This window comes from Myxine glutinosa, chromosome 11 (assembly GCF_964187855.1).
Source record: "Myxine glutinosa chromosome 11, kmMyxGlut1.1, whole genome shotgun sequence".
In the NCBI taxonomy this organism is placed as follows: Eukaryota; Metazoa; Chordata; class Myxini; order Myxiniformes; family Myxinidae; genus Myxine; species Myxine glutinosa.
In genome coordinates this window covers 72,073,334-72,097,539 of record NC_136271.1, presented here as the reverse complement: position 1 = coordinate 72,097,539, position 24,206 = coordinate 72,073,334, and the positions used below count along the sequence as shown (strand labels likewise).

The 24,206-nt window shown below is 45.1% G+C and overlaps 1 protein-coding gene across 2 annotated transcripts in view; it reads right to left on the bottom strand.

The window, feature by feature from the left end:
- Positions 1–950: 950 nt before the first annotated feature.
- The window catches only part of LOC137436756 (cytochrome P450 7A1-like), a 42,053-nt gene continuing 18,797 nt past the window's right edge, over positions 951–24,206 (bottom strand). The window contains exons 3-8 of one of the 2 annotated variants that reach the window (XR_013624987.1): positions 17,377–17,524; positions 16,056–16,497; positions 12,633–12,754; positions 5,617–5,795; positions 4,238–5,353; positions 951–4,043 (exon numbers count right to left, since the gene is read on the bottom strand). Coding sequence is in view for 1 of the 2 variants with exons in the window: in XM_068130823.2 (XP_067986924.1) it covers positions 5,051–5,353; positions 5,617–5,795; positions 12,633–12,754; positions 16,056–16,497; positions 17,377–17,524 (1,194 nt within the window). In the remaining variant the exon portion in view is untranslated. Of the gene's footprint in view, positions 5,354–5,616; positions 5,796–12,632; positions 12,755–16,055; positions 16,498–17,376; positions 17,525–24,206 lie in introns of both variants that reach the window. The other variant, XM_068130823.2, reaches the window with a different exon arrangement.

Sequence of the window (24,206 nt, the reverse complement as noted above, 5' to 3'; positions counted from 1 at the left end):
TCGGGCTAAATAATAACCTTTTGTGGTAGAATATTGAGTGTGGAACTGCAGATTTAGACTTAATACATGCTGAGGTAATATTCACAATTAAATGCACTTATTTGCTTTTGATACGTAACGGAATTGAACGATAGAATGACTCGGCTCATGGCCACAGTGCCTACAAAGCAAAAAAAGAAGAGAGCAGTGCAGACGACTCTTATTTAGCTTCTTCCAGAAGGCTTAAGGCCTCGAGCTGATGAACCTACAGCATCAACATCCTCAACTTATTTTTACAACATCAACATCAATTCCATCACCCAGAAGTGCAAAGAAGAAGCCAGCATGTCCTCTTATGGAGTCGACAGACATGGAGGAAGTGGCAGACAACCTTGAGCCTCTGTCTGACTAATTATCAACACCATGCATCACACCACGGCAGGGTGGCTGAGAGGTATGCACACTCGCTCAAAGCTGTTTAGCCTGGGTTCGAATCTCAACCCAGCTATAAACCGTCATCTCAGTGTTTCACAATTTGGGTAATTGATCAATGTGTGTGCCTCCCTCAGATGAACGTTAAACTGGGCGTTACATGTGTCGGAATTAGTTGGTGGACATTAAAGATCCCTTTGTGGTTTCCTTCGCTTTTCACCAGCGAGCATTTGCAAGCCAGCTGTTCCTTATCAATGGTTTCAAAAGGAGTGCTTGCTGGAGTGCTTAAGCCACTTTGTGAGCACTCTACAAGAAACTTGATAACTGCGCACACCCCACATTATTTACATGGTGATGAGGATACAATCTTATACCACGACTTATTCCGGCCATATCTATGAATTTGTCCCTCGGGGACCCATCTTGACATGACACGTGGTTTGGTAGGAATCTAAAGTGGGTTTTATTTGAATAATAATTATTTTTTCCCCAACTTGGCTAAAACTGATTTATTCACTGTGACACAAAACACCACACAGAGTGAGATAGCCATTTATTGACGAGTAATGATAAGGAGGTTCCAAATAATACAACTTCAAACTCGGAGATTGTGGTGACAATATTAAATATGTATAATGATCCATGTAGGAATGCCCTTTCGCTTGAATGAGCAGGAGGGGACAGAGACTTTGGGTTCAGAGAAAATCTTGAAACCACATGGAAAAACATGCAACATTGTCTATCTGGAAGCTCTACGGGGATAAAAAAAAAAGTGATAGCAAAATATGATGTGAAATCCTCAGTGCTGAAGAAGGCAGAAAGAGGAAAGAGAATAAAGACAGAAAGAGGAACACAGAAGGAGGAGAAAAAAACAGAAGAAGGAAGAAGAAAGGTAGAACAGGAAGATAGAAGTAGAGGCCAAAGCGACGCCATCGCCGTAAAATACAAAACACACAGGAAATGGCGCTCTGTGTTGATGTGAGGAGGTGATGGTCATGTTTGATTCTCGACCAATCAAAAGATACCCTGGTTTAAAATGGGAACCCAAATGCAATTTTTTTCCTGAAAATCATTAATCATTGTCTGATTTGAAGGGAATATATATTTATTTTATTTGTCAATCAGAAGTGTCAAAAACAGCCCTAAAGTGTCGATTTTCGATTTTGCCAGTGATGTCACACGATGAACGCAACTTTATAAAAATGGCGGTTTCCCATGGAGAAACAGTGGACGTCGAGCTCGGATTCCAATACTGATTCCTCCGTCATTAGCAATAATTCTTATGGTCTGCAGCATGTTGAAACTCATCAGTGGGATTTTGAAGAAACTATTGGAGATAAAATTAGTGATGGAAATGCTTTTGGGGAATTGTGGAGCCATATCGTTTTGAGCCTTGTGTGAGCGATTCAGATGAAGATGGTGTTGGTGAAGATGGAGGTGTTAGTAGTGGAGATGAAAACATCAGGGAAGTTAGTTGTATTACTACAACCACCAAGGATGCATTGACAAGGCATATTTGCAGAAATTAGAAAATTATTCACCATTTGAGTTCTCTCTCCCCTCCCCCCTCCGCCATCCTTTCTCTCTCTCTCTCTCTCTCTCTCTCTCTCTCTCTCTCTCTCTCCCTCTCCCTCTCCCTCTCCCTCTCCCTCTCCCTCTCCCCTCCTCTCTCTCTTTTTCTCCCTCTCCCTCTCTCCACCCTTCCACATCCCCCCCTCTCTTGTTATTCCCATCAACTAATCGACTGGTGGTATTTGATGGTCAGTAATAAGGCCAAGTAAAATAAATTATTAGTATCTCGTCCTCGCCTGCTTCCTATTTGATGACCGCCTCCTTTTTTGGGGATATTTACTATTTTCTCAGCAGATCTTTAAAAAGACATCATTATTTTTCGGTCACGGTGGGCTTAGTGCTCACGTAAATGAAATCAATCTCGTCTTTAATACACTTGCTCGCGCCGCACCACACGCTCAGCGAATGAGATTTTCAAGACATGTGTATGTACAATGTACATAACATGTCGTCAAGTTAACTAGCTAGCTCTAGTGATAGCTCGTGCATTATCAATTTCAAGAATGAACTTTTACGGTAATTGAGCTACTGACGAAGTACAGTAGACCGAGGTCTTAAAATGATCTTCATTTATGTATGCATCCATATGCATTGTCATGGGGACTTCAAGGCTAACCCCCGCTCTTGCAGGGAAAATGGCCTTAAAATGCCTGTTGTTTGTTGTATTTATGTATGCATCCGGAAGGCTGGTAGAAAGTTTTTGAAGCCATGGTACGCTTACTCTTATGGTGTTCGATGGAACCACGACTCCGAGGGATATTTTCATCGAATTTGCAAATGCGGAGTGAGACCAGGGATCACACATCGACGACAACTACCAGACAGCTCAGGTCAGTAGTGCAAGTATCTAGTACCGGTTCAGTATGCACAAGCGCACAGTATGGCAGACAGTGGCAATGCTGCAGTAGATGTGGTCGTATCGGTATATGACCAATGTCATTTTTAATGGTATATTGAATGTGTGTTGGTGGTAGTGCTAGTCTTTGGTCTGGTGGACTTCACAATGTGGAGGACCATCTTGGGAAAAATGTCAAAAATCTGGAAAATATCAAATGGTAATGCGTCTTCTCCTTTTTTAAGCAATGAAGCCGCTTCAATATTTGCATGTCCTTCCTTCCATCCATCTGTCAAAAATGAAGAACCTTACCAACCTTACTCAGTCGTACGCAGATGCTCCTGGACTCTGTCCTTCTCTCCCGACAAGGTGGAGAGGATCTGTCAAACCTCGACTCTGATTTTGCAACTGGAACAGACAGCATCAGGCCACGGGTCCTAAAATCCTGCTCTGCCGCTCTATCTCACCCTCTCTCTGTTCTCTTCACCCTCTCTTTTGCTCAAGGTAATCTGCCATCTGCTTGGACATCAGCCAACCTTACCGCTTGACATTAAAAAAATGTGCAAAAACAGATCCTTGCAACGCCAGACCAATCGGCCTGCTCCCAATCATCAGCAAGGTCATGGAATCCATCATCGCTTCGGATATCAAATCCTTCCTCTTCTCCAATGGCTTGATCTCTGATCATCAATTTGGATTCAGACCAGGTCATTCTACTCTGGACAAGCTGCTTCTGCTGTCTCAACAATGGATGGAGGTCCTCAATGCCAAACAGGAAATCAGAGCTGTCTCCCTTGACATATCACGTGCCTTCGATACGGTCTGGCACCCCGCTCTGCTCACCAAACTCTCCTTCTATGGTATCCATGGAAATCTCCATGCATGGCTCGTGGACTTCCTCTCCGGTCCCAGTCAACGTGTGGCTCTAAATGGAATTCTTTCATCTCCTCTTCCTATCCATGCTGGAGTTCCTCAAGGCAGTGTAATGGGCCCTGTGTTTTTTCTAATCTTAATGATCTCTCCGACTCTCTGGAATATCCTCTCTATCTCTTTGCTGATGACCCCACTCTCTGCCGCTCCATATCTCAATCCTCAGATCGGCAGGCAGCAGCCTCTTCACTTTCTGCAGACCTGGATAAAAATCACAAACTGGTCAAACAAGTGGAACATGTCTTTCAATCCTGACAAATCTCACACTCTCACTTTGTCTCTCCGAAAAGACCGTCTGGAAAACCCTCCCATCTACTTTCTCAATAATCCTCTTGAAGAAATTCTGTCACCCAAGCTTTTGGGTCTCACTCTCTGCCATGATCTTTCCTGGGAAAACCACATTTCCAAGCTGGCCTCCAAAGCCAGTCGCCGTCTGGGCATCATCCGTCGTGCGAAGTCCTTTCTGGGCACTTCTGAGCTCCTCACCACGTACAAGGCTTTCATCCGCAGCTCAATGAAATACTGCTCTCCCATCTGGGATGGTGCTCCTGCCTCACACCTAGCTCTGCTTCACGCTGTCGAAACCAAAGCTTTCAGAATCATTGGAATCTCCCGCGATGAAGCTAACTCCGAAGACCTTTCACTCTCTCACCTCAGGCAGGTTGGTGGTCTTTCTGTCTTCGAACGACTCCTCTCCGGTGGTCCTCTCCTAGCTCCCCATGCTCTGTCTGTGCTCTGCCCCACAAATATTCCTACAGGACGCACAAGATCTGCCAGCAACCCTCTCCTGGTGAAACTGCCAAAATCAAGACTCCCTGCTCACCTTCACTCTTTCATTCCCCTATTTTCCCACCTCTGGAACAAACTCCCTCAATCTCTTCAATCGCACTCCTCCCTCCAGGTCTTTAAAACAGCTGTTCACCACCGTCTCTTTTCTTCCCCCATGCAAAACGTGATCTTTTCTAACCCCGTTAATAATAATAATAATAATAATAATAATTTAGTAATTCTAAAGGGTTTCATTTGTTTCTAGGCTTTGCCCATTTCATATCAAAAATGTCAAACTGAACCGCTTCCTTCGGACACGGGTGCGATATATAAATATTTTTTTGAAAAGCCCAGACGAGAAACTAATAATTTATTTTGTTTGGCCAAATATGACAGCAATATTGAAGCATGCTGAACTATGTAAGATTTTGATCATTAATTGACAGGGAATAGTGAAGATGTTGGTTGGAGATCTTTTCACCATTGCACTAATAAAGATGGTGGAGGAGAAGTGGTCATCGAGCGTGTAAATGATCATTGGCTGAGCAACTCGACTTTGCACCGGAAGCGGAACAGGACATCTTCCCTGGGGGGTTGTATGCCGATGTAACCACGTGATTTGGGTGGGGGATCTTCAGGGTGTATGAGCTCCATGTCGAGGTGACAGAACAACAACACCATCATCTGCCTGATCTCGTTGAGGGCAAAAAACCGCCCAGGACACATACTCGAACCCGAGCCAAAGGGCATCAAGAAGTGTTTGAGTTCCCGACCCCGGTACTGGAAAGATGTTCGCTCCTTCCCGAACTCGTCGATGTAACGATCATGGTGGAATTCCTGGTGAAATATCGTTCCGACAGTTAGAAAATGTTGAAAATTTTACTTCCTTACTTACAACCAATAGCTATTCTACAACCGCCCACCCATTCCCTCCTCAGGAGAGTGGCAGGTATCGGGTATTTGTATTAAGGGTTTGTAAGAGGTTGCTAGTCGGGGTTAGTGAAAATTTACGAGTCGGCACTGGAGAGATTGCTCCATGATTAGTTATCTAGATGTGAGTTTCTGGGACAACACCTGGGATTATGCATATAATGTCATACCTCTGGATTTGCGTAGATCTCAGGATCCATGTACGTCATTTCTGGAACCATCGCTAGCATGTCGCCATGGCGGATAGCATAGGTCTGTCCTGAGCCGAGGTCCAGGTTGAAATTCTGCTTCACAACTCTGACGTGCATAGCACTACTGACGAGTCTCAGAGTTTCCTTCACGGCACTACCTGCAATGCAATCAGCAGAAAATTAAGTAATCATCGTTTCACGTGAGAGAAAACCTATGAACCTTCTGTGATTATGCAAGGTGTCAGTCGCACATTGGTCTTCAGTCATCACGGCATATGAACATGTCATTTGCTTCTTTTATATGAGCAATTGTGCAGGAATACGTCATTAAATCACAATCTGCGGCCTACATTTTGCACTAGCAGAGCAGCCTCTCAGCTATTCTCCCAGGGGAAGTTTTAACAAGAAAGAAATCGTTCAGCAAATCATCAGAAACAAACATAATGTGCCAACAGGTATCCCAAGGTAACCGAGCTACCAGTTTCACCAATGTTGGGTCATCATCATGTCAAGGACTCGAGATGGACCTGACAGTTGAGCAAGGCCAACGCTTGTCCTGTTCTGTGGAGAATTAGAAATCGAAGCGAGCTCTTTTCTGATTTCATGAACTCTATGTCAATCAAGTCTCATCAATGAGAAATATGACATGTTGAGCTCATTGAATAATAGTTACGGAAATAGCTTTTGAGTAAATGGGAAATCCCACTATTTATTTACAATTGGTCAATGGCTTTGAGCTTTGACACAAATACAAATTTTTCTTGGAGACCCTCAGCATCGAAAAGCTAAATATATCGAACAAACAGTTTCAAATGGAGCACCTCGCCACCATTAGAGCATGTAAATTGCATCAGATGTGGCCAAAATGCTAGTTGTTGCTCCCAGCTTGCCGGCTCGATGACAGAAGACGCCATTTGCAATGGCTCAATGCGTCATGCCCAATCAGTATGTGCCACGGGCGTCCTCCCCGCCCACAACGAATAAAGGCGAGGGTTTGCTAGTGGGTGTGAGTTAGGGAAGGTTATCATCGGCCCATGCCATCCCCGGTTGATTCCTGCCTGCCGTACTGTGGTTGCTGCTTCGTCCTTTGCAGTTCGCTGATGCACGACAAACAACTGGAGACACACAGTGCACCACAAGACCGAACCGGAAGCACCACAATGCCAGCCTTGCCATTTTCTTGAATAATAAAGTTGCGCTTGTTAATGAGAACCCATTTTGTGGCCGTTGGGGGAACGTGGAACTCTAAAACCCAATAGTGAGTTGGAATAAGCCCGTTAGGAAGGTGAATTTGGTTCATGCATTTAAGGCGCAATTCAAATTTGGACACCTGTCTCGGTTTGCTCGGCCATTTCAACAGGTATATTTGCCACAGCCATGTTGTTTTCAAACCACTGACCTGCATACACATTAAAGGTGGACGTGGTAACCTCTTGTCCCTAACCCACCAGGCTGTTAGTACGGCGATACTCTGACGACCGTTACGATACTACAGACTTGGCATTTAATATGGAATATTTTTTTGTGGGGGTGAACTTACTTTTCAAGTTGACTTAGAACCAAAAGTTCATTGGAATTATGTTGAAATTATTCTAGATTTTGTTAATGTGGCCTTTAAAAGAAACAAAAACCACATTTGACATTTCGAAGCAAATAAATTGATCCTTGAAAGTGATGTAAACTGATATCGAACTCAATTCACGGACAGTACTGTGTTAAACTTCTGTGCGTTTTCCAGAAGTATTTCTTTATTTTGCACATTAGCCAAAGATTTTTTTATCAAAAACAAAAGTTAAATTACGACTGGGATTACGGACAGTAAAATTAGAGTTCAGTACGTCGTGCAACCCCCACGAGCATTCAGGAGAGCACGTACACGTTGAGGAATGCTGTTCACGAGATTCCTGTCCAAGGTTTGGACAGGAATCTCTTGCCATGCAGTGACAATAGCCTGCTGCAATTCACGCACAGAGGTAGGCTGCTGGTCCAAGTTGTCGATTTGACGCGTTAATTCTGCCCACAGGTTCTCTATCGGATTCATATCCGGGGACATGGCAGGCCACTTCATATGCTCTACAGCACGGTCAGCAAGAAAGTGTTGGATCATGCGAGCATGATGAGGCCATGCATTGTCATCTTGGAAGACAAAGTTTTCTCGAAAGGCTGCACGAGCAAATGTAAGCAATGTTTCTTCCAGAATGGCCCTGTGCTTGAACTGGTTCAGGTTTCCATTCAGAACAACCAGGTCAGTTTTGCCCCCTGTATGAAAAGCAGCCCAAACGGTCACCACACCACCTCCAGCTTGGACTCTTGGCACTATACAATCTTCGTTGTAGGCTTCATGCACTTGTCTGCGCACTCGGACATGGCCATCTTGACGATAGACCAGAAATCAAGACTCGTCACTGAAGATCACGTGATTCCAGTGTCCTGGCTGCCATTGACGGTGCTCTCTGGCCCACTACAATCGGCGCTGGCGGTGTTGTCTTGTCAGGCGTGGCTTTCTCAGGGGACGCCTGGCACGATAGCCTGCTTGAACCAGTCATTGGTTGACTAGCCTTCTGGATACAGGAACATTTGTCAGTTGCTGCCACTCAGCCCTAAGCCGATTAGCTGACTTGGTATGGCCATTGCGGACTAACCGGGGCAGCTGGCAATCATCCCTCCTTGGGGTTCTGTGGGGACGTCCTGGCCTCGGTATTGGAGTAGGGACACCCCTCTGAGCATTTCGTTTCGGGATCTTTGACACCTGACCTTGAGTGATGCCATACTGCTGAGCAATAGCATGCTGTTTCATGCCGGAATTTCGTAAAGCCACCACTCCATGACAAACAGCATTGTCGAGTTGACGGACCATCTCCAGAGGAAGCGGCAATAACTTTTGTCGACGTGCAGCAGTTGTTTTCCACTAATACAGAACGCAACAACCCTTATATACCCGATTGTGAAGCCAATCGTCAAATGTACCTGTCCGTACATTTTGTCACGCCACCTGTGATATAATCCTGTTATTGACTTCTTGCTGCGACAGACAATCAGTGACATGGTTCTTTTAACAAAGAAATCACTGAAGCGTAAAAGAAACTCACCAGATTGATATACCGAGTTCAGAAAGTAAACCCGTCAAGAAAAAAAAAATTCCATATTAAATGCCAAGTCTGAATATAAAAACCGTCTTTAGAGGCCATTTTTCCCCACAGGGCAGGGGTTGGCCTTTTTCGGGCACCGTGGTCCCCTTTTTGAAGCAATGTGTTATGGCCGGATGCCCTTCCTGCCGCCAACCCTGTCAGTCGCCTCCTGCGACACACAGGGAATTACCAGTCAACTGGTACTCAATTTGCCGACCTCGGAAGGATGACAGGCTGAGTCAACCCCCCTAGTGTTAATTCAGCGATCGACCGGGATTACGAACCCAGGATCCTAGGATCCCAAGCCGACACCCTAACCGCTAAGCCAACACCAGGCGTTTGTTACAATACTATATGATTTTTTTATTAATCACTTCACATCTCAAAAAGAGCAATTTAAACAGTTTTTTTTTTTTGGGGCAAATTTAACTTTTAAAACATGTTACAAATACCATTACATTATATTGTAATGAGGCTGAAAGGATGGTCTAGGCCCTAAAAGTCTACAACCATTGTACAGGCTTGATGGGCCGAAAAGTTTTGTGTTGAAGTTCCTTGGAAGGGAGGTCATCTATTATATATTGCAAACTGTGGTGTCTGTCTACCGTTTACGGCGGTCACTTCCCGCATTGCAAGGGTAAATCTCAACTTTTAGTTTTTGAAATGACAGGAGAACAGGCATGAATAATGTCGATGCCAAATTTCATTTGACAAGCAGGATATCCTCCGCCGCCCGATGTTGCACCACCATTTCTCTTTGGGCGGTATAAGTAGCTCAGAGATTTGTCTCTGAGAGAAACCAAGAGTGTAACATAATTTACCTTTTTAAAGTCCAAGAGATCATTTAAATTGATGGATTAATTTCAACTTTTCCTGTCACTGGCGTGGAGGTTTTTTCTGGTGTTATCATAATAAGATGTTATAATGGTCAATCTATCTTGTTATGGATGTAACATGACTTGTGGTCCAAATAATAAAATCTTCTGTGTGCACCAACATGCATGTCATGTAACACGACAGCAGTGCATAATATTGCTTAATATTGGAGCAGTCAAGTCAAATTTGTTAATAACGCTATATACTCAAGAAATTTGGATTTGAGATCAAAATATTAATATGAGGCAAGAGTACAGAAGGTCACATTTCATTTCTTGGTATTTCTAAGAATATATACATATACATATATATATATATATATATATATATATATATATATATATATATATATAAATATATATATATATATATATATATATAGATATACGTAGTGTGTTCAAAAAGTATCCGACCTTTATTTTTCGTGCGTAAAAAAAAAAGAAGCTAGGGAGGCGTTGATTGGTGCACGTATGTAGGCGATCCTAATGCACACGCGTGAATTGTTTCCCACCTGCAGAAGCTGTCATTCGACGGCAGACCGCCGATGAGTGAGGACATGTAAGTGAGCGCCGTCGGATTTTCGTTTTTGACAAAATGACGGAAAAACTTGAAAAACGCTACTGCATCAAATTTTGTGTAAAGCTTGGCGATGTTGGATGCTTCCATTGTGATGACTGCAACTTGGTTTCTGGGTCGTACCCATAAACCCAGGACTCATCGCCAGTGATCACTGTGTTGAGGAAGCTGGGATCGCTGTTCACAGTCTCCAGCATGTCCTGTGCGATCTCCAAACGGAGTTGCTTCTGCTCAATCGTTAGCAGCTTTGGTACGAACTTAGCTGAGATTCTTCTGAAGCCCAAATCCTCCTTCATAATGGAATGAACGGTGTTGAATCTTACGGATCGTTTCCACTTGGGAATCGCCAAGCTTTACACAAAATTTGATGCAGTAGCATTGTTCAAGTTTTTCCGTCATTTTGTCAAAAACGAAAATCCGACGGCGCTCACTGACATGTCCTCACTCATCGGCGGTCTGCCGTCGAATGACAGCTTCTGCAGGTGGGAAAAAATTCACGCGTGCGCATTAGGATCGCCTACATACGTGCACCAATCAACGCCTCCCTAGCTTCTTTTTTTTTACGCACGAAAAATGAAGGTCGGATACTTTTTGAACACAGAGTATATATTTATTTATTTATTTATTTAATTTTTTTTGCTCTTACACATGCCTCGATCTTGTACACAAAAAAAAGGTGCATTCTAGTAGCATTTAGTTAATGAGACACACACGAGAACAGTTGGGTAACAACATGGCGCCTGTTATTGAGTTCGCTGAACTCAGGTATTCAATAGCACAGTCACTCCTCCCCCCTCCCATCTCCCATCTCCCACATTGTGTTCATGTTCCTATGTATGATGCCATGTCTGTGTATGTGCTCTCCTGAATGGGCACATATGAGGCCAAATGCAATTCAGGGACTATTTTAGTGTATAGGCTGCACATTGTGATTCCTCCCCCCCATTCTCCTTTCCTCATTTCAAAAAATGCCCTTTCTGCCCCATGGACCAAATACCAATCCCGGCAATTGCCCTGGGTCGAGAGGAGGAACGTGTAAGAACACACAATGCAAGGAAGTGTGAAGCGGCCTTTCCCCCATCTGCACACGTCCCACATTGTTTAAGGGTGAGGCAGCCCTTTAGCTCTGCATCTTGGTGGGAAGGTCCTGCGAGTGTTGTCAAAGCCATTGTTTGGTTGGGACAGCAGGCCCTGCCAGAGGCATTCAAATTTGAGCAATCAGACCTCTGCTTAACTTGAGGGTGGAGCCACAACATGTGCATTACTTCTTAACAGGGGCCTATACGTAACAGTATATTTTACATCATCCAAATGATTGCAGATGGGATAGTATACGTCTCACACCTTCCAAAACAAGAATTACCGCATCATGGTTGCAACGTAACCCTAACCCTAACCCTAACCCAAACCCTAACAACCCTAACCCTAACAACCCTAACCCTAACAACCCTAACCCTAACAACCCTAACCCTAATCCTAACTAACAACCCTAATCCTAACCCTAACCCTAACTCTAACCCTAACCCTAACCTTAACCCTAACCCTAACAAACAACCCTAATCCTAACCCTAACCCTAACCCTAACAACCTTAACCCTAACCCTAACAACCCTAACCCAAACAACCCTAACCCTAAGGTTAGCAACTTTTGGTTGCAACCAAACACACTCTTAAAAGCTGAACAGTGCAAATGGGAAACACACATTTAACGTGCTATTAAAAGATTAACTCAACACCTCTCATCCATGTCACCCTCCACCACGGTTGTATCAGAATGAGCTGATTCATCACGAATTGCTTAACTCCAATATGAGGCTGTTCAAAAATTACGTAACTCAATGTCGTTTAGAAAGCCGCATACCGTGCGTGCTGACAGGCTTAGTTAAACCTTATAATTTTTATTCAACCTTCATTAGATTTTTAGGTGTCCCTCGTCATGAATAACACTCGGCCCAAATAAAGCCAATGGAAATCTGATGCAACAAACCTGACGCAGTGTATAATTACCAGAGACCTATAGGCCTGATGCCTAAGGCCCACCAGAAAACCAATATGGCGGCCATATTATTTGGTCTGGATGTCATGGTGGATGGAGTCAAGTGACAAATGTGGGTGAGGTCCGGCATTTGTCCAACCAATGGGTGCACATTTCAAAAATCGACCGCCAACAAGAACAGCAACAACAACAACCATGCGGAACTTTTGTAGACCTGTGACACGTCACAGGTAAAAAGGGTCTGTTGTACTATACAGCAGCATTCCAAAAATGTTCCTGAAGGGAAAGAACAACTTGGCATTTTATTCCTCCAGGTGGATAACCAGATGGCACGTCAACAATCAGCATGTTACCAATAAGCTAACAAATTATAACACAGTGCAGCTTGTCATTCCTAATTATTTATCATGCTTTGCTTACTCAAGTTCACAAGGCCATTGAGCTGCTTCTGGTCCAGTGGAATTCGGGTCTCAGACAGGTCCAGGTCTCCTCCGCAAAGTTCTTCCACCTCAGCTCGTACAGCTTCCTGGGCCTCAGGACTCCTAATGGAATTATGGAAGAGGAAATCTCATATCTCACTGTTCTCCTGTTAAATGAATGTTTATTCAAATGTTTTTTTTAACAACTTCCTACAATATTTGAGTATTGTACAAGAGGATGTTCAAACGATTCAATGTGAGAGTTAACAAAATCTTTTAAAGGGTGATGTCGCTAATTATCCTAAAATAGTACTTTCAAAAGAGTAGGGCTTTCAGCTTGTACCATTTACAGTGAAAGAAACCTTAAGGACCATGTGTTATGTACTCTAACACTGTAGGGATGAATTTGTGACTCTATCACTAACCCCCCACCCCCACCTATACATGTCATGTATGCATTTGTTTAACCCTTTCAACATTTCCCAATGCATACATATGTAATAAATAGATATTATAGAGCCGAGTAGTTCTCCGTGCAGAGCGCATGTGCTGGTGGTGCATACGGATAATCACCGGAAGCGCATGGTGGTGGATTATTCTCAAACTATTAATAGATTCACACAGCTTGATGCGTATCCATTGCCCAGAATGGATGATATGGTACGGGACGTGGCGAAGTACCGAGTATTCAGCACCTTGGATCTTAGAAGCGCGTATCATCAGATACCGATACGTGAGTCTGACAGGCCCTATACTGGGTTCGAATCTGGGCAAAGGCTATATCAATTTCGTCGCATCCCTTTCAGTGTAACAAATGGCGTATGTTGCTTACAGCGCGCCATGGATGACATTATTGCTAAAGAGCAATTGAAAGACATTTTTGTGTACATTGATAATGTGACGGTTTGCGGCCACGATCAAGAGAACCATGATGCTAACTTGCGACGATTCTTGTGAGTAGCGCAACAGTACAATTTGATCTTCATCGAGGAAAAATGTTAATATGCGGTCAAGACGATAGATCTTCTCGGGTACATGGTGACCAGGGGCGAGATAAAGCCGGATGCCAGGCGACTTCGGCCTTTGCTCGACATGGCAGCTCCGTGTGATCATGCGTGCTTGCGTCTCACCTTGGGGTTATTTGCTCATTATTCACGGTGTGTGCAAGGCTACTCAGAAAAGATTTGGCCTCTTGTGGATTGTAAGGCTTTTCCTCTAACGATGAGTGCCAAGGTCGCCTTTCAACAATTGAAGGAAGACATAGCAGGCCACCTGCATGACCTCCATTGACGAGACATTACCATTCCTGGTCGAGACAGACGCCTCAGATTGTGCAATCGCAGCGACGCTCACCCAGGGGGGAAAGCCGGTGGCCTTCTTCTCGCGCACCTTGACCGACAGTGAACGAAGACACTCTGCTATCGAAAAGGAGGCGTACGTTATCGTTGAGGCAATTAGCCGATGGCGACATTTTATTTTAGGCTAATGGTTTCCATTAATGACTGATCAACAGTCTGTGGCTTTTATGTACGATTATCGGCACACTCGACTCATTAAGAATGAGAAGATATTGAGATGGTGGATTGAATTGGCAGATTATTGTTTTTAAGATATTCTATCACCTGGGTCACGACAATTTGGCAGCCGATGCGCTGTCTAGACCGGTCTGTGCGGGCATGACGTCTGACGATATGCGAGTCATTCACGAATCTCGATGCCACCCGGGAGTGACGCGTTTCGCTCATTTTGTTCGTTGCCGTAACTTGCCTTTCTCAGTAGATGATGTCCGACGATTATGCCGTTCATGTTCGGTGTGTGCTGAATTAAAGACAAGTTTCTACAAACCGCCAATGGGGTCTTTGTTTCAAGCTGGCCGTCCTTGGGAGAGGTTGGGAATTTATTTTAAGGGACCTCTACCCCCCGTCGGGGCCGCATCGCTATATGCTCACGATTGTAGACGAGTATTCACGATTTCCCTTTGCGTTCCCCTGCCCTGACATGTCATCCGCGACGATCCTCCAATGCTTGCGCCAGGTGTTTCTACTGTTCGGATATCCGGCTTTCATCCATTCTGACAGGGGTGCTGCATTTATGTCTCAGGAGTTGAAGACCTTCCTTCTAGAACAGGGCATCTCGGCCAGCCGGACTACTCCGTATAATCCCCAAGGGAATGGTCAGGTCGAGCGATTCAATTCAATTGTCTGGAAGGCTGTGGAAATGGCATTGAGGACTCGGAGGTTGGGTCCTCATCAGTGGGGACAGGTTTAACCCGAAGCTTTACACGCGATCTGTACTCTGTTGTGCACTGCTACAAATGAAACTCCGCACGATCGAATGTTTCGTTACCAAAGATGCAGCGCTAGTGGTCAACCTTTGCCAGGCTGGCTGTCCGAGCCCGGGCCCGCTTTCTTGAAACGGATGGTCCGACATGGCAAGTACGAACCGTTCGTCGATCGGGTACACGTGTTAGAGGCTAACCCGGATTATGTCCATGTTCGGATGCCTGACGGACGCATGGCTACCGTTTTGGTGCAACATCTAGCTCCTTCTGGAGAGGATCCATGTCCCGGCATGAGTGAGGGCAATGTGGTGGGGTCGGATGAGTTTACCGCACTTGAGCCGTCCGCATTGGGACCGGCTGTGGACTCTTCTTCTTCATTGGGTCCGACCCTGCCCGATGGCGACCCGATTCGTGTAGAACCGTCGGTGCCCGGGCTGGGAGTAAATCCCCCTAGTCCGGTGTTGCCCAACATTGCTGATTCTGAAACCGGTTCTGGCAGTTATCGCACCCGAACGGCTGAGAGAATAGAAAGCCGGTTCGTTTGGGATTGTAGGTTGCTTTATCCTCAGTTAGTGAACATTGGATTCTTGGTGCTTTTTATACTCAGTAGTTTTGTATTATTCCAATGCGAGCTTGCTGGAAATCTAATTGGAGGGAGAATGTGATGAAATAAAGGCGAAGATCTGTTGTTGTAGTTCCCTCTCTGGCGGTAAGATGTGCCGATAAGAGGGTTGGCTCGAGAGTGAGTGGATTACATTCTACTTGTGACTGAATTTGAGCTGGTAAGTTAAAATGAGGCATCTTTCATATGGCTTGCTTTACATAGGGCATATTCTATGAACGCATACTAAATATGTTATTATTCTTTTGTCGATGATGTGGAGGATTGATTACAATAAAGCTCATCATCTTTGAAGAATACTGTAATACTGTATAAAATACCTTAAGTCGGTGTAGTGCACTGTTTTATTCTACCAAGTGAGCACCCAGGGGTATTGCGATTTTTTTTTTTAGATTCGAATCACAACACCTCCCCTCATGTGCATACGTAATAGGTAGATGGTCTTGAATTTGCTATCCCTTTACATCTCATAACTTCAATTAGCAGAACACTCGTTTATTTTGAACAAGGTAGGTCCATACCGTAATAGGTAGAAGAGGACCCAGAAGGCCAAGGGCAAAGTGTTGGCATGGGCTGCCCATAGGACAGACAAGTGTGCGCGGGCCTTCTGGACCTCACTGAGGGTGTTGCATCGGTTGAATATGGCGATCCGTTCCGCAATGAGAGCCGACGGCTCTGACAACGTTTCCACATTCTCGGGCAGAAAACGCTGTTCCAGTGCGACTCGGGCCTTGAACGCGCCGCGTAATAACCACAGTGGAATCCCTGCCATGACCTTTGAGAATGCGTCATCAAATGTCTGAAAGTCATCTCGGGCATTTTTCATGGTTGTTGAGGAAAGAGATTTATTGTGACCAAACAGAGTCACAAATCCAGCGTGGAGCATAATCCTGGAGCAGAAGGAGTGGAGACCCTCCTCGTGCCAACCATCATGGCTGCATCTTTGCCTCAATTCCTCCATTTCTAAAAGAAACGTGCACAAGACACCACAGTGTTAAAAAAAAATACATGGAATTTGGCAGATAATTAACATTTTCCATGTTGTATATCATGTTAGGGGCTGGGGCGCATCGTAGGTCGACACACTACACAAGCACTCACACCTCTCTTGTTCATTCTGTTCCTTAACCTAACTAAACTAGATGTTTCCAGCACATTCTGTTATCACATGCTGGGCCACGAGAGAAATGGCTTCCCTGATTGGACAAGAGTCACCTGATGGACTCGACTCCTGATCCTGATGTACCATACTCTGTTGCAGAGCGTCGGTTCTGCTGAAGCAGTTTCTTTGCAATGGTTATACTGGGTGGTTTGCCATTGACTTCCATGTAGTACTTTGAGGATGCGGTCGATAAGGGGTATTTAGGAGCGTAAAAAGCAGGGGGAGTTCATGCGGCTTTTTGGATTAGTTTATGTTATCGTTTCTCATCACACATCTTTATGACGACATGAAATGAATGCCCCTGCATTTATTAAATAATAAAAACTCTCAACCTGGGGAAAAAGTCACTAGGATGAACCCATAACACCACATTGTGTGTGCAACAAGGTTATGGTGGTGGTGCCTAAGACTACCTGGAGTGCACGTGACATGTTGTGAACATTTCCTCAGGCTAGAACGGTGATCTTGGCCAAGTTGCTACTTAAGACAAATGCAGACCACACCTGTGAGGGAAATGCAACAAGGCCTTACAAGCTGCTCCTCTTGTTTAATATGGAGATCCTAAATATCCTTCTTGAGAGTAACACACTAACACACCGTGGTGAAAGAGTTGCACATCAGTAAAAATGATGCTGAATTATTATTAAAATAAGCATGAAAAAGATCAATCGAAGCCATACCTTGTTGAATTACACTGTGTAATGTTTTCCGAACGCTCTTTGTGAGATCTGCCAGTGCTGCTCCTTGCAGTGCGCGAGCGTTGAGGCGATGCAGTTCCTGCTCCGATATATTGTACTTTGGATCAGAGTAGTCGACAATGGCAAATACCTGTAGAGAAACTGTACTTGATGAAATTCCCCAAAAAAACATGACTACTTTTACAAGGAAATGCAAGGAACATGACACAGGAGGATCAACAGCACATCAATTCAATCTCATTTTCTTTACCCAATTTCACTGTGTGGAGTGAGAACGTGAGGTTCGGGGATGGGTGGAAAAACAGTGGAGCATGCACAAAGAGATCACCAGGACTTCATCTTATTACTTTGGGGCAGGGTCGTGGTTGTCGGTTGAGGAAGAACAAAGACATTCATGTTTTAAAGAGAATCCTCTCACAGATACAGTCGTGGCCAAAAATATTGGCACCTTTGCACTTTTTTCTGTTTCTGCTGCCACTACCGCCAGGCTGAACAGTTTACATTTTGTATCCCACTAACAGGCCAGATCTGCATCCGTCACTCAACCAAAACCAAATCCGCTTGTTTATGTTACCTAACCACCGCATTCACCAAGTTTTGTCATAATCCGTCCACAACTTTTTGAAATATCAATATACAGACTTGGCATTTAATATGGAATATTTTTTTTGTGGGGGTGAACTTACTTTTCAAGATGACATAGAACCAAAAGTTCATTGGAATTATGTTGAAATTATTCTAGATTTTGTTAATGTGACCTTTAAAAGAAACAAAAACCACATTTGACATTTCGAAGCCATTAAATTGATCGTTGAAAGTGATGTAAACTGATATCGAACTCAATTCACGGACAGTACTGTGTTAAACTTCTGTACGTTTTCCAGACGTATCTCTTTATTTTGCACATTAGCCAAAAAAAAATTCAACAAAAACAAAAGCTAAATTATGACTGGGATTAAGGACAGTAAAATTACAGTTCAGTACTTTGTGTAACCCCCACGAGCATTCAGGAGAGCACGTACACGTCGAGGCATGCTGTTCATGAGATTTGCCAAGGTTTGGACAGGAATCGCTTGCCATGCAGTAACAATAGTCTGCTGCAATTCACGCACAGAGGTAGGCTGCTGGTCCAAGTTGGCGATTTGACACGTTAATTCTGCCCACAAGTTCTCTATCGGATTCATACCCGGGAACATGGCAGGCCACTCCATATGCTCGACACCACAGTCAGCAAGAAAGTGTTGGATCATGCGAGCATGATGAGGCCGTGCATTGTCATCTTGGAAGACAAAGTTTCTTTGAAAGGCTGCACGAGCAAATGGAAGCAATGTTTCTTCCAGAATGACCCTGTACTTGAACTGGTTCAGGTTTCCATTCAGAACAACCAGGTCAGTTTTGCCCCCTGCATGAAAAGCAGCCCAAACGGTCACCCCACCACCTCCAGCTTGGACTCTTGGCACTATACAATCTTCGTTGTGGGCTTCATGCACTTGACTGTGCACTCGGACGCGGCCATATTGATGATAGACTAGAAATCTAGACTTGTCACTGAAGGTCATGTGATTCCAGTGTCCTGGCTGCCATTGACGGTGCTCTCTGGCCCACTGCAATCGGCGCTGGCTGTGTTGTCTGGTCAGGCGTGGCTTTCTTAGGGGATGCCTGGCACGATAGCCTGCTTGAACCAGTCGTTGGTTGACTAGCCTTCTGGATACAGGCACATTTGTCAGTTGCTGCCACTCAGCCCTAAGCCGATTAGCTGACTTGGTACGGCCATTGCAGACTAACCGGTGCAGCTGGCGATCATCCATCCTTGTGATTCTGTGTGGACGTCCTGGCCTCGGTATTGGAGTAGGGACACCCCTCTGAGCATTTCGTTTCAGGATCTTTGACACCTGACCTTGAGTGATGCCATACTGCCGAGAAATAGCACGCTGTTTCATGCCAGAATTTCGTAAAGCCACCACTCCATGACAAACAGGATTGTCAAGTTGACGGACCATCTCCAGAGGAAGCGGCAATATCTATTGTAGACGTGCAGCAGTTGTTTTCCACTAATACAGAATGCAACAACCCTTATATACCCGATTGTGAAGCCAATCGTCAAATGTACCTGTCCTTACATTTTGTCACGCCACCTGTGATATAATCCTGTTATTGACTTCTTGCTGCGAAAGACAATCAGTGACATGGTTCTTTCAACAAAGACATCACCGAAGGGTAAAGGAAACTCACCAGATTGATACACTGAGTTCAGAAAGTAAACCCAAGTCAAGAAAAAATATATATTCCATATTAAATGCCAAGTCTGTATATAATACAGTCACGTGAAAAAGTAAGTACACCCTATGTAAAGTTTTGACTTTTTCAACATGTTTCAAAATACAGCTATTTGATCTTCATTTCAACAATATTGATAGATAAAGGTGATATAATATAACAAATATCATGAAACATTTACATTTTGTTGTCCATTGTATAACTTAAATAAACATAAATGTAAATTTTGCATGTGGAAAAAGTAAGTACACCCCTACATTTATCACTACTTCAAATATCTAAAATTGGAATCAGGTGCACCAGCTCAGGTGCAAATGATTAGAACATCGTTAGAGAGGATCTTGGAGGAACCTGTCTTATTTAAGCCTCAGACATTTCGTTTGGTTTGCTCTTCGTTGTTGAAGTGTGCGGGGTCACCATGCCTAGATCAAAAGAGCTCTCTGAGGCCTTCAGAAAGAAGGTTATAGATGCCCACGAGTCTGGGAAGGGATTTAAAAAGATCTCCAAACAATTTGAAATCAATCATTCGACTGTCCGGAAGATCATCTACAAGTGGAGAAGATTCCAAACAATTGCCAACTTGTTCAGGCCAGGCTGCCCCAGCAAGTTCAGCCTGAGAGCAGACCGCAAGATGCTGAAAGAAGTCTCGAAGAACCCCAGAATGTCATCACGGGACCTACAGGTAGCTCTTGCCACTGTTGATGTCAATGTGCACGAGTCTCCCATGAGAAAGAGGCTGCACAAATTTGATCTACATGGGAGGTGTGCCAGGAGGAAACCTTTGCTGTCCAGAAAGAACATCAGGGCAAGACTAAAGTTTACCAATGAACACCTAGGCACAGACCCGCACTTCTGGAACAATGTGCTCTGGACAGATGAGTCAAAGGTAGAGCTATTTGGCCACAGTACCAGAAGACATGTTTGGCGAAAACCAAAGACAGCATTTGACCACAAGAAGCTGATACCAACTGTAAAGCATGGTGGTGGAAATATAATGGATTGGGGGCAGCTTTGCTGCATCAGGGTCTGGGCAGCTCACCATCATAGAATCCACTATGAATTCTTCATTGTACCAGAGGGTGCTTGAGGATAATGTGAGGCCATCTGTCGGAGAGTTGAAGCTAAACTGAAGGTGGACCTTGCAACATGACAATGACCCTAAACATACCAATAAATCCACCAAGGAATGGCTGAAAAGAAAGAAATGGAGGGTTCTGGAATGGCCAAGTCAAAGCCCGGATCTAAATCCCATCGAGATGTGGGGGGATTTGAAACGAGCTGTGCATGCGATGAAACCCCTCAAACATCGCACAGCTGAAATAAATCTGCATGGAGGAGTGGGCAAAAATTTCTCCCGGTCAATGTCAGAGACTGGTAAACAGTTATAAGAAACGCCTACTTGAGGTTGTTTCTGCCAAAGTGGGCAATACCACCTATTAGAGCCAAGGGTGTACTTACTTTTTCCACATGCGAAATTTGCATTTATGTTTATTTAAATTATACAATGGACTACAAAATGTAAATGTTTCATGATATTTGTTATGTTACATCACCTTTATCTATCAATATTGTTGAAATGAAGATCAAATAGCTGTATGTTGAAATATGTTGAAAAAGTCAAAACTTTACATGGGGTGTACTTACTTTTTACCTGTAGTGAGCTATTTTTTTTAAGATTGTGTTCGAGTGTTATCAGGATTTTGCAAAATAGACATAATCATATATATATATATATATATATATATATATATATATATATATATATATATATATATATATATATATAGTATATATAGATATATATATATATATTGTTTTGTCAGGGGGTAAAGGAATGTTTAGAGCCAGGTAGATCTGTATAGGTAGGTATTCGACTGTCGCGATAGGGAATCTACCTTGTAATAAGTTCTGTGTTTTTAGGCGGTTTGTCGGGATAAGAGTATACCTGTGAACATACAAGGATGTTCGGGTGTTAAATAGTGTAGGGACTAAGATAAACCCCTGTGTGTCAGACCTGGAAATCATTCCTTTGTCCCTAATGGCAACGCACTCCTATAACACTTAGATAGGTCCTTTAGTGCACACATTAATTAAATTCCCTTCCCTTACAAAGACTGTGGAAAACAGGCAGAAAGCCAGAACGGGGCGCCGCCGATGGAAACGCAGCCAGCCACACCACCAGCTAGCCAAGCAAACAGCCTCGTGGCAAGGCCGGGAGCCATACCCAGGAGGTCTGTTGATTGGGCAGGGGGAGGGGCGAGCAACACCAGTGCAGGAGGCACTCGGCCAATGACAGGGCACCAGCAAAAGAGAACATTGGAGGAGAGTCGACGAAGGTGATAAAAGGGCGCGCCGCACGACATTTTGTCTCTCCCTCTTGCTCTTGGTTCTTCGCTGGTCTCTTGGCGCTGCACGACATATTTTGCTCTCTGCGCTCTCTTCTTCGTGCTGACGGTTTGCTCTTGGTGTGGAGTGGTGCTTTGGAGCGGTCCTTCCAGAGCTTGGAGTCGTGCTCCGCCCTTCGCGGTGCTGTTGGTGCAGGGAGCGAGTGTTGGTGCTGAGCGGGCAGGACCTCTTGGTGTGCAGCGGAGCGAGTAACGTCGGGGCCTGGCGAAGCATGCAAGCGGACGAAGGGTTTCTTCGCGCCAGAGCTTGGACCCGCGTGTGGACAAGACGACAGACAGATAAGGCCGCACACCACATTTCCCCATACATAACGAACGTTTTATTTTCCTTAATTCATTTTCCCTTGTCTGTATCCGAAATCTGTGAGTGTGGACGTCCCGATTAGGCCATCTATTTACCGGCGCGTGATTTTCCTGTCCCACTATTCATTGTAAAATAAACCCTTGTATTATTTTTCTGCATATATCTGAACGCAGTTTTCCGTGTGGTTTATTTAATTTGCAGCGTAGTACACTACTCTCACAGTCCGCTACACTATGAGCCTCTTCAAGTGGATGTTCATTGTCACAGCTCGGCCTCGAAGGGCCTGAGCGATCCATGCGGGTGGTTGGTCGCCTGTATGGGATGTCCGTCCGGCATTTTCGATCCAAGCGGGGAGGGATTGATGGGCCGAGGTGCAGGGCTCCATCCCTGTGCGGGGCCTCGCGGTCCCACGCACGGTGACCCAGCCGGCCACGGTCGGAGCACCGCACCCGACAAGGTGCGCGGCTCCGAAAACTTCTACCTCCCCTTGAACCTCGCCGATCACCCTTGCCGCCATACGGCACCAACCATACAGTGAGGGGGCCGGTACGAATCGTGCACGCCGGTCCATGTGAGACCGACGCGGCACCGATCCCCTCCAGTCCCTGCAGCACACAACTCACCGGGGGCTCGCGTCTGCTACCCGTCCCGCTAGGCGCTACCCCGGTCGGTTTCGATGCTTGAGCCGCGTCCTCACACTTCGCGACCCACTCCACACTCGCACACCCAGGTGCACCCGTGCCTCTCACACATCCCGTTATGCACTCTTTTTTACACACTCAGGTGTGCACTTTCCCTCACACTCCGTACTCGTACCTGCACACCTTGGCGCACTCACGCCTTTCACACACTCGGTTATGCACTCTTTCCGCACACAGTCTGGTGTGCATTCTCCCTCACACTCTGTAACACACTCGGCCATCGCACACTCTTTTTCTACACCCCCAGGTGTGCACTCTCCTGTTACACACTCCGTAACACACTCAGCCATCGCACACTCTTTTTCCACACCCCCAGGTGCGCACTCTCCCGTTACTAACACTGCGTAACACACTCTTTTCCTGCACACTCCGGCGCACACTTTTCTCTCACACACTCGGGTATGGACTCCCTCTCATACCGCACAATGGGCCCATCACGAACGCCCGGGTCTCGCCTTTCTCCCATGCGCGCCGAAAACCCGTTCGTGCCAAACACATTCGCGCCATTTTCGCTACTCAGCTCGGACGGGCCCTCCTTCTCCGCTGGCACCTGCAAACTTTTTATTTCATTAGCAAGCCCGGCATCACGGTGCAAATACAGACTTTGTTCACATTCCATCTCTTTCTCCCGCGATTTGTTCACTTTCTCTCCCGTCTCTTCAGCCCCAATTATTTATTTTTCCTCGACGATCGTCGGCACCCCTGAAATTCTCTTTTCCAACTCGGCCAGCGCCCCCAAAATTTGGTTTTCCAATGCGACGATCGCCGGCTGCTCTACACCCCGCGTCGCGATTCCCATAGCCCCAGTCAACTTGGCTGTGCTTCGCTCAAGCTCGCTCCCCACGCGTTCTCCACACCGCGTCACCTCGTCGCGCACCACCGCGACCTTCCCGCTCAACATGTGCCCAATGTCCTCCCCTGCCTTTTTCATGTCCCTCTTTGACTCTGCCATCATCTTTTCCATTTCACCACCCATTTTGTTTTCCAAACCCTCCATGTTACAACTTGCTTCGTCCCTCTGGGTGTCCATTTTGTTTTCCAATCTCTCCTTCATTTCTTTCAATTCCCGGGTGGATTTGTCCCCCTGCATGTCCAAGGATGCTTTTATTTGAGCCAATCGATCCC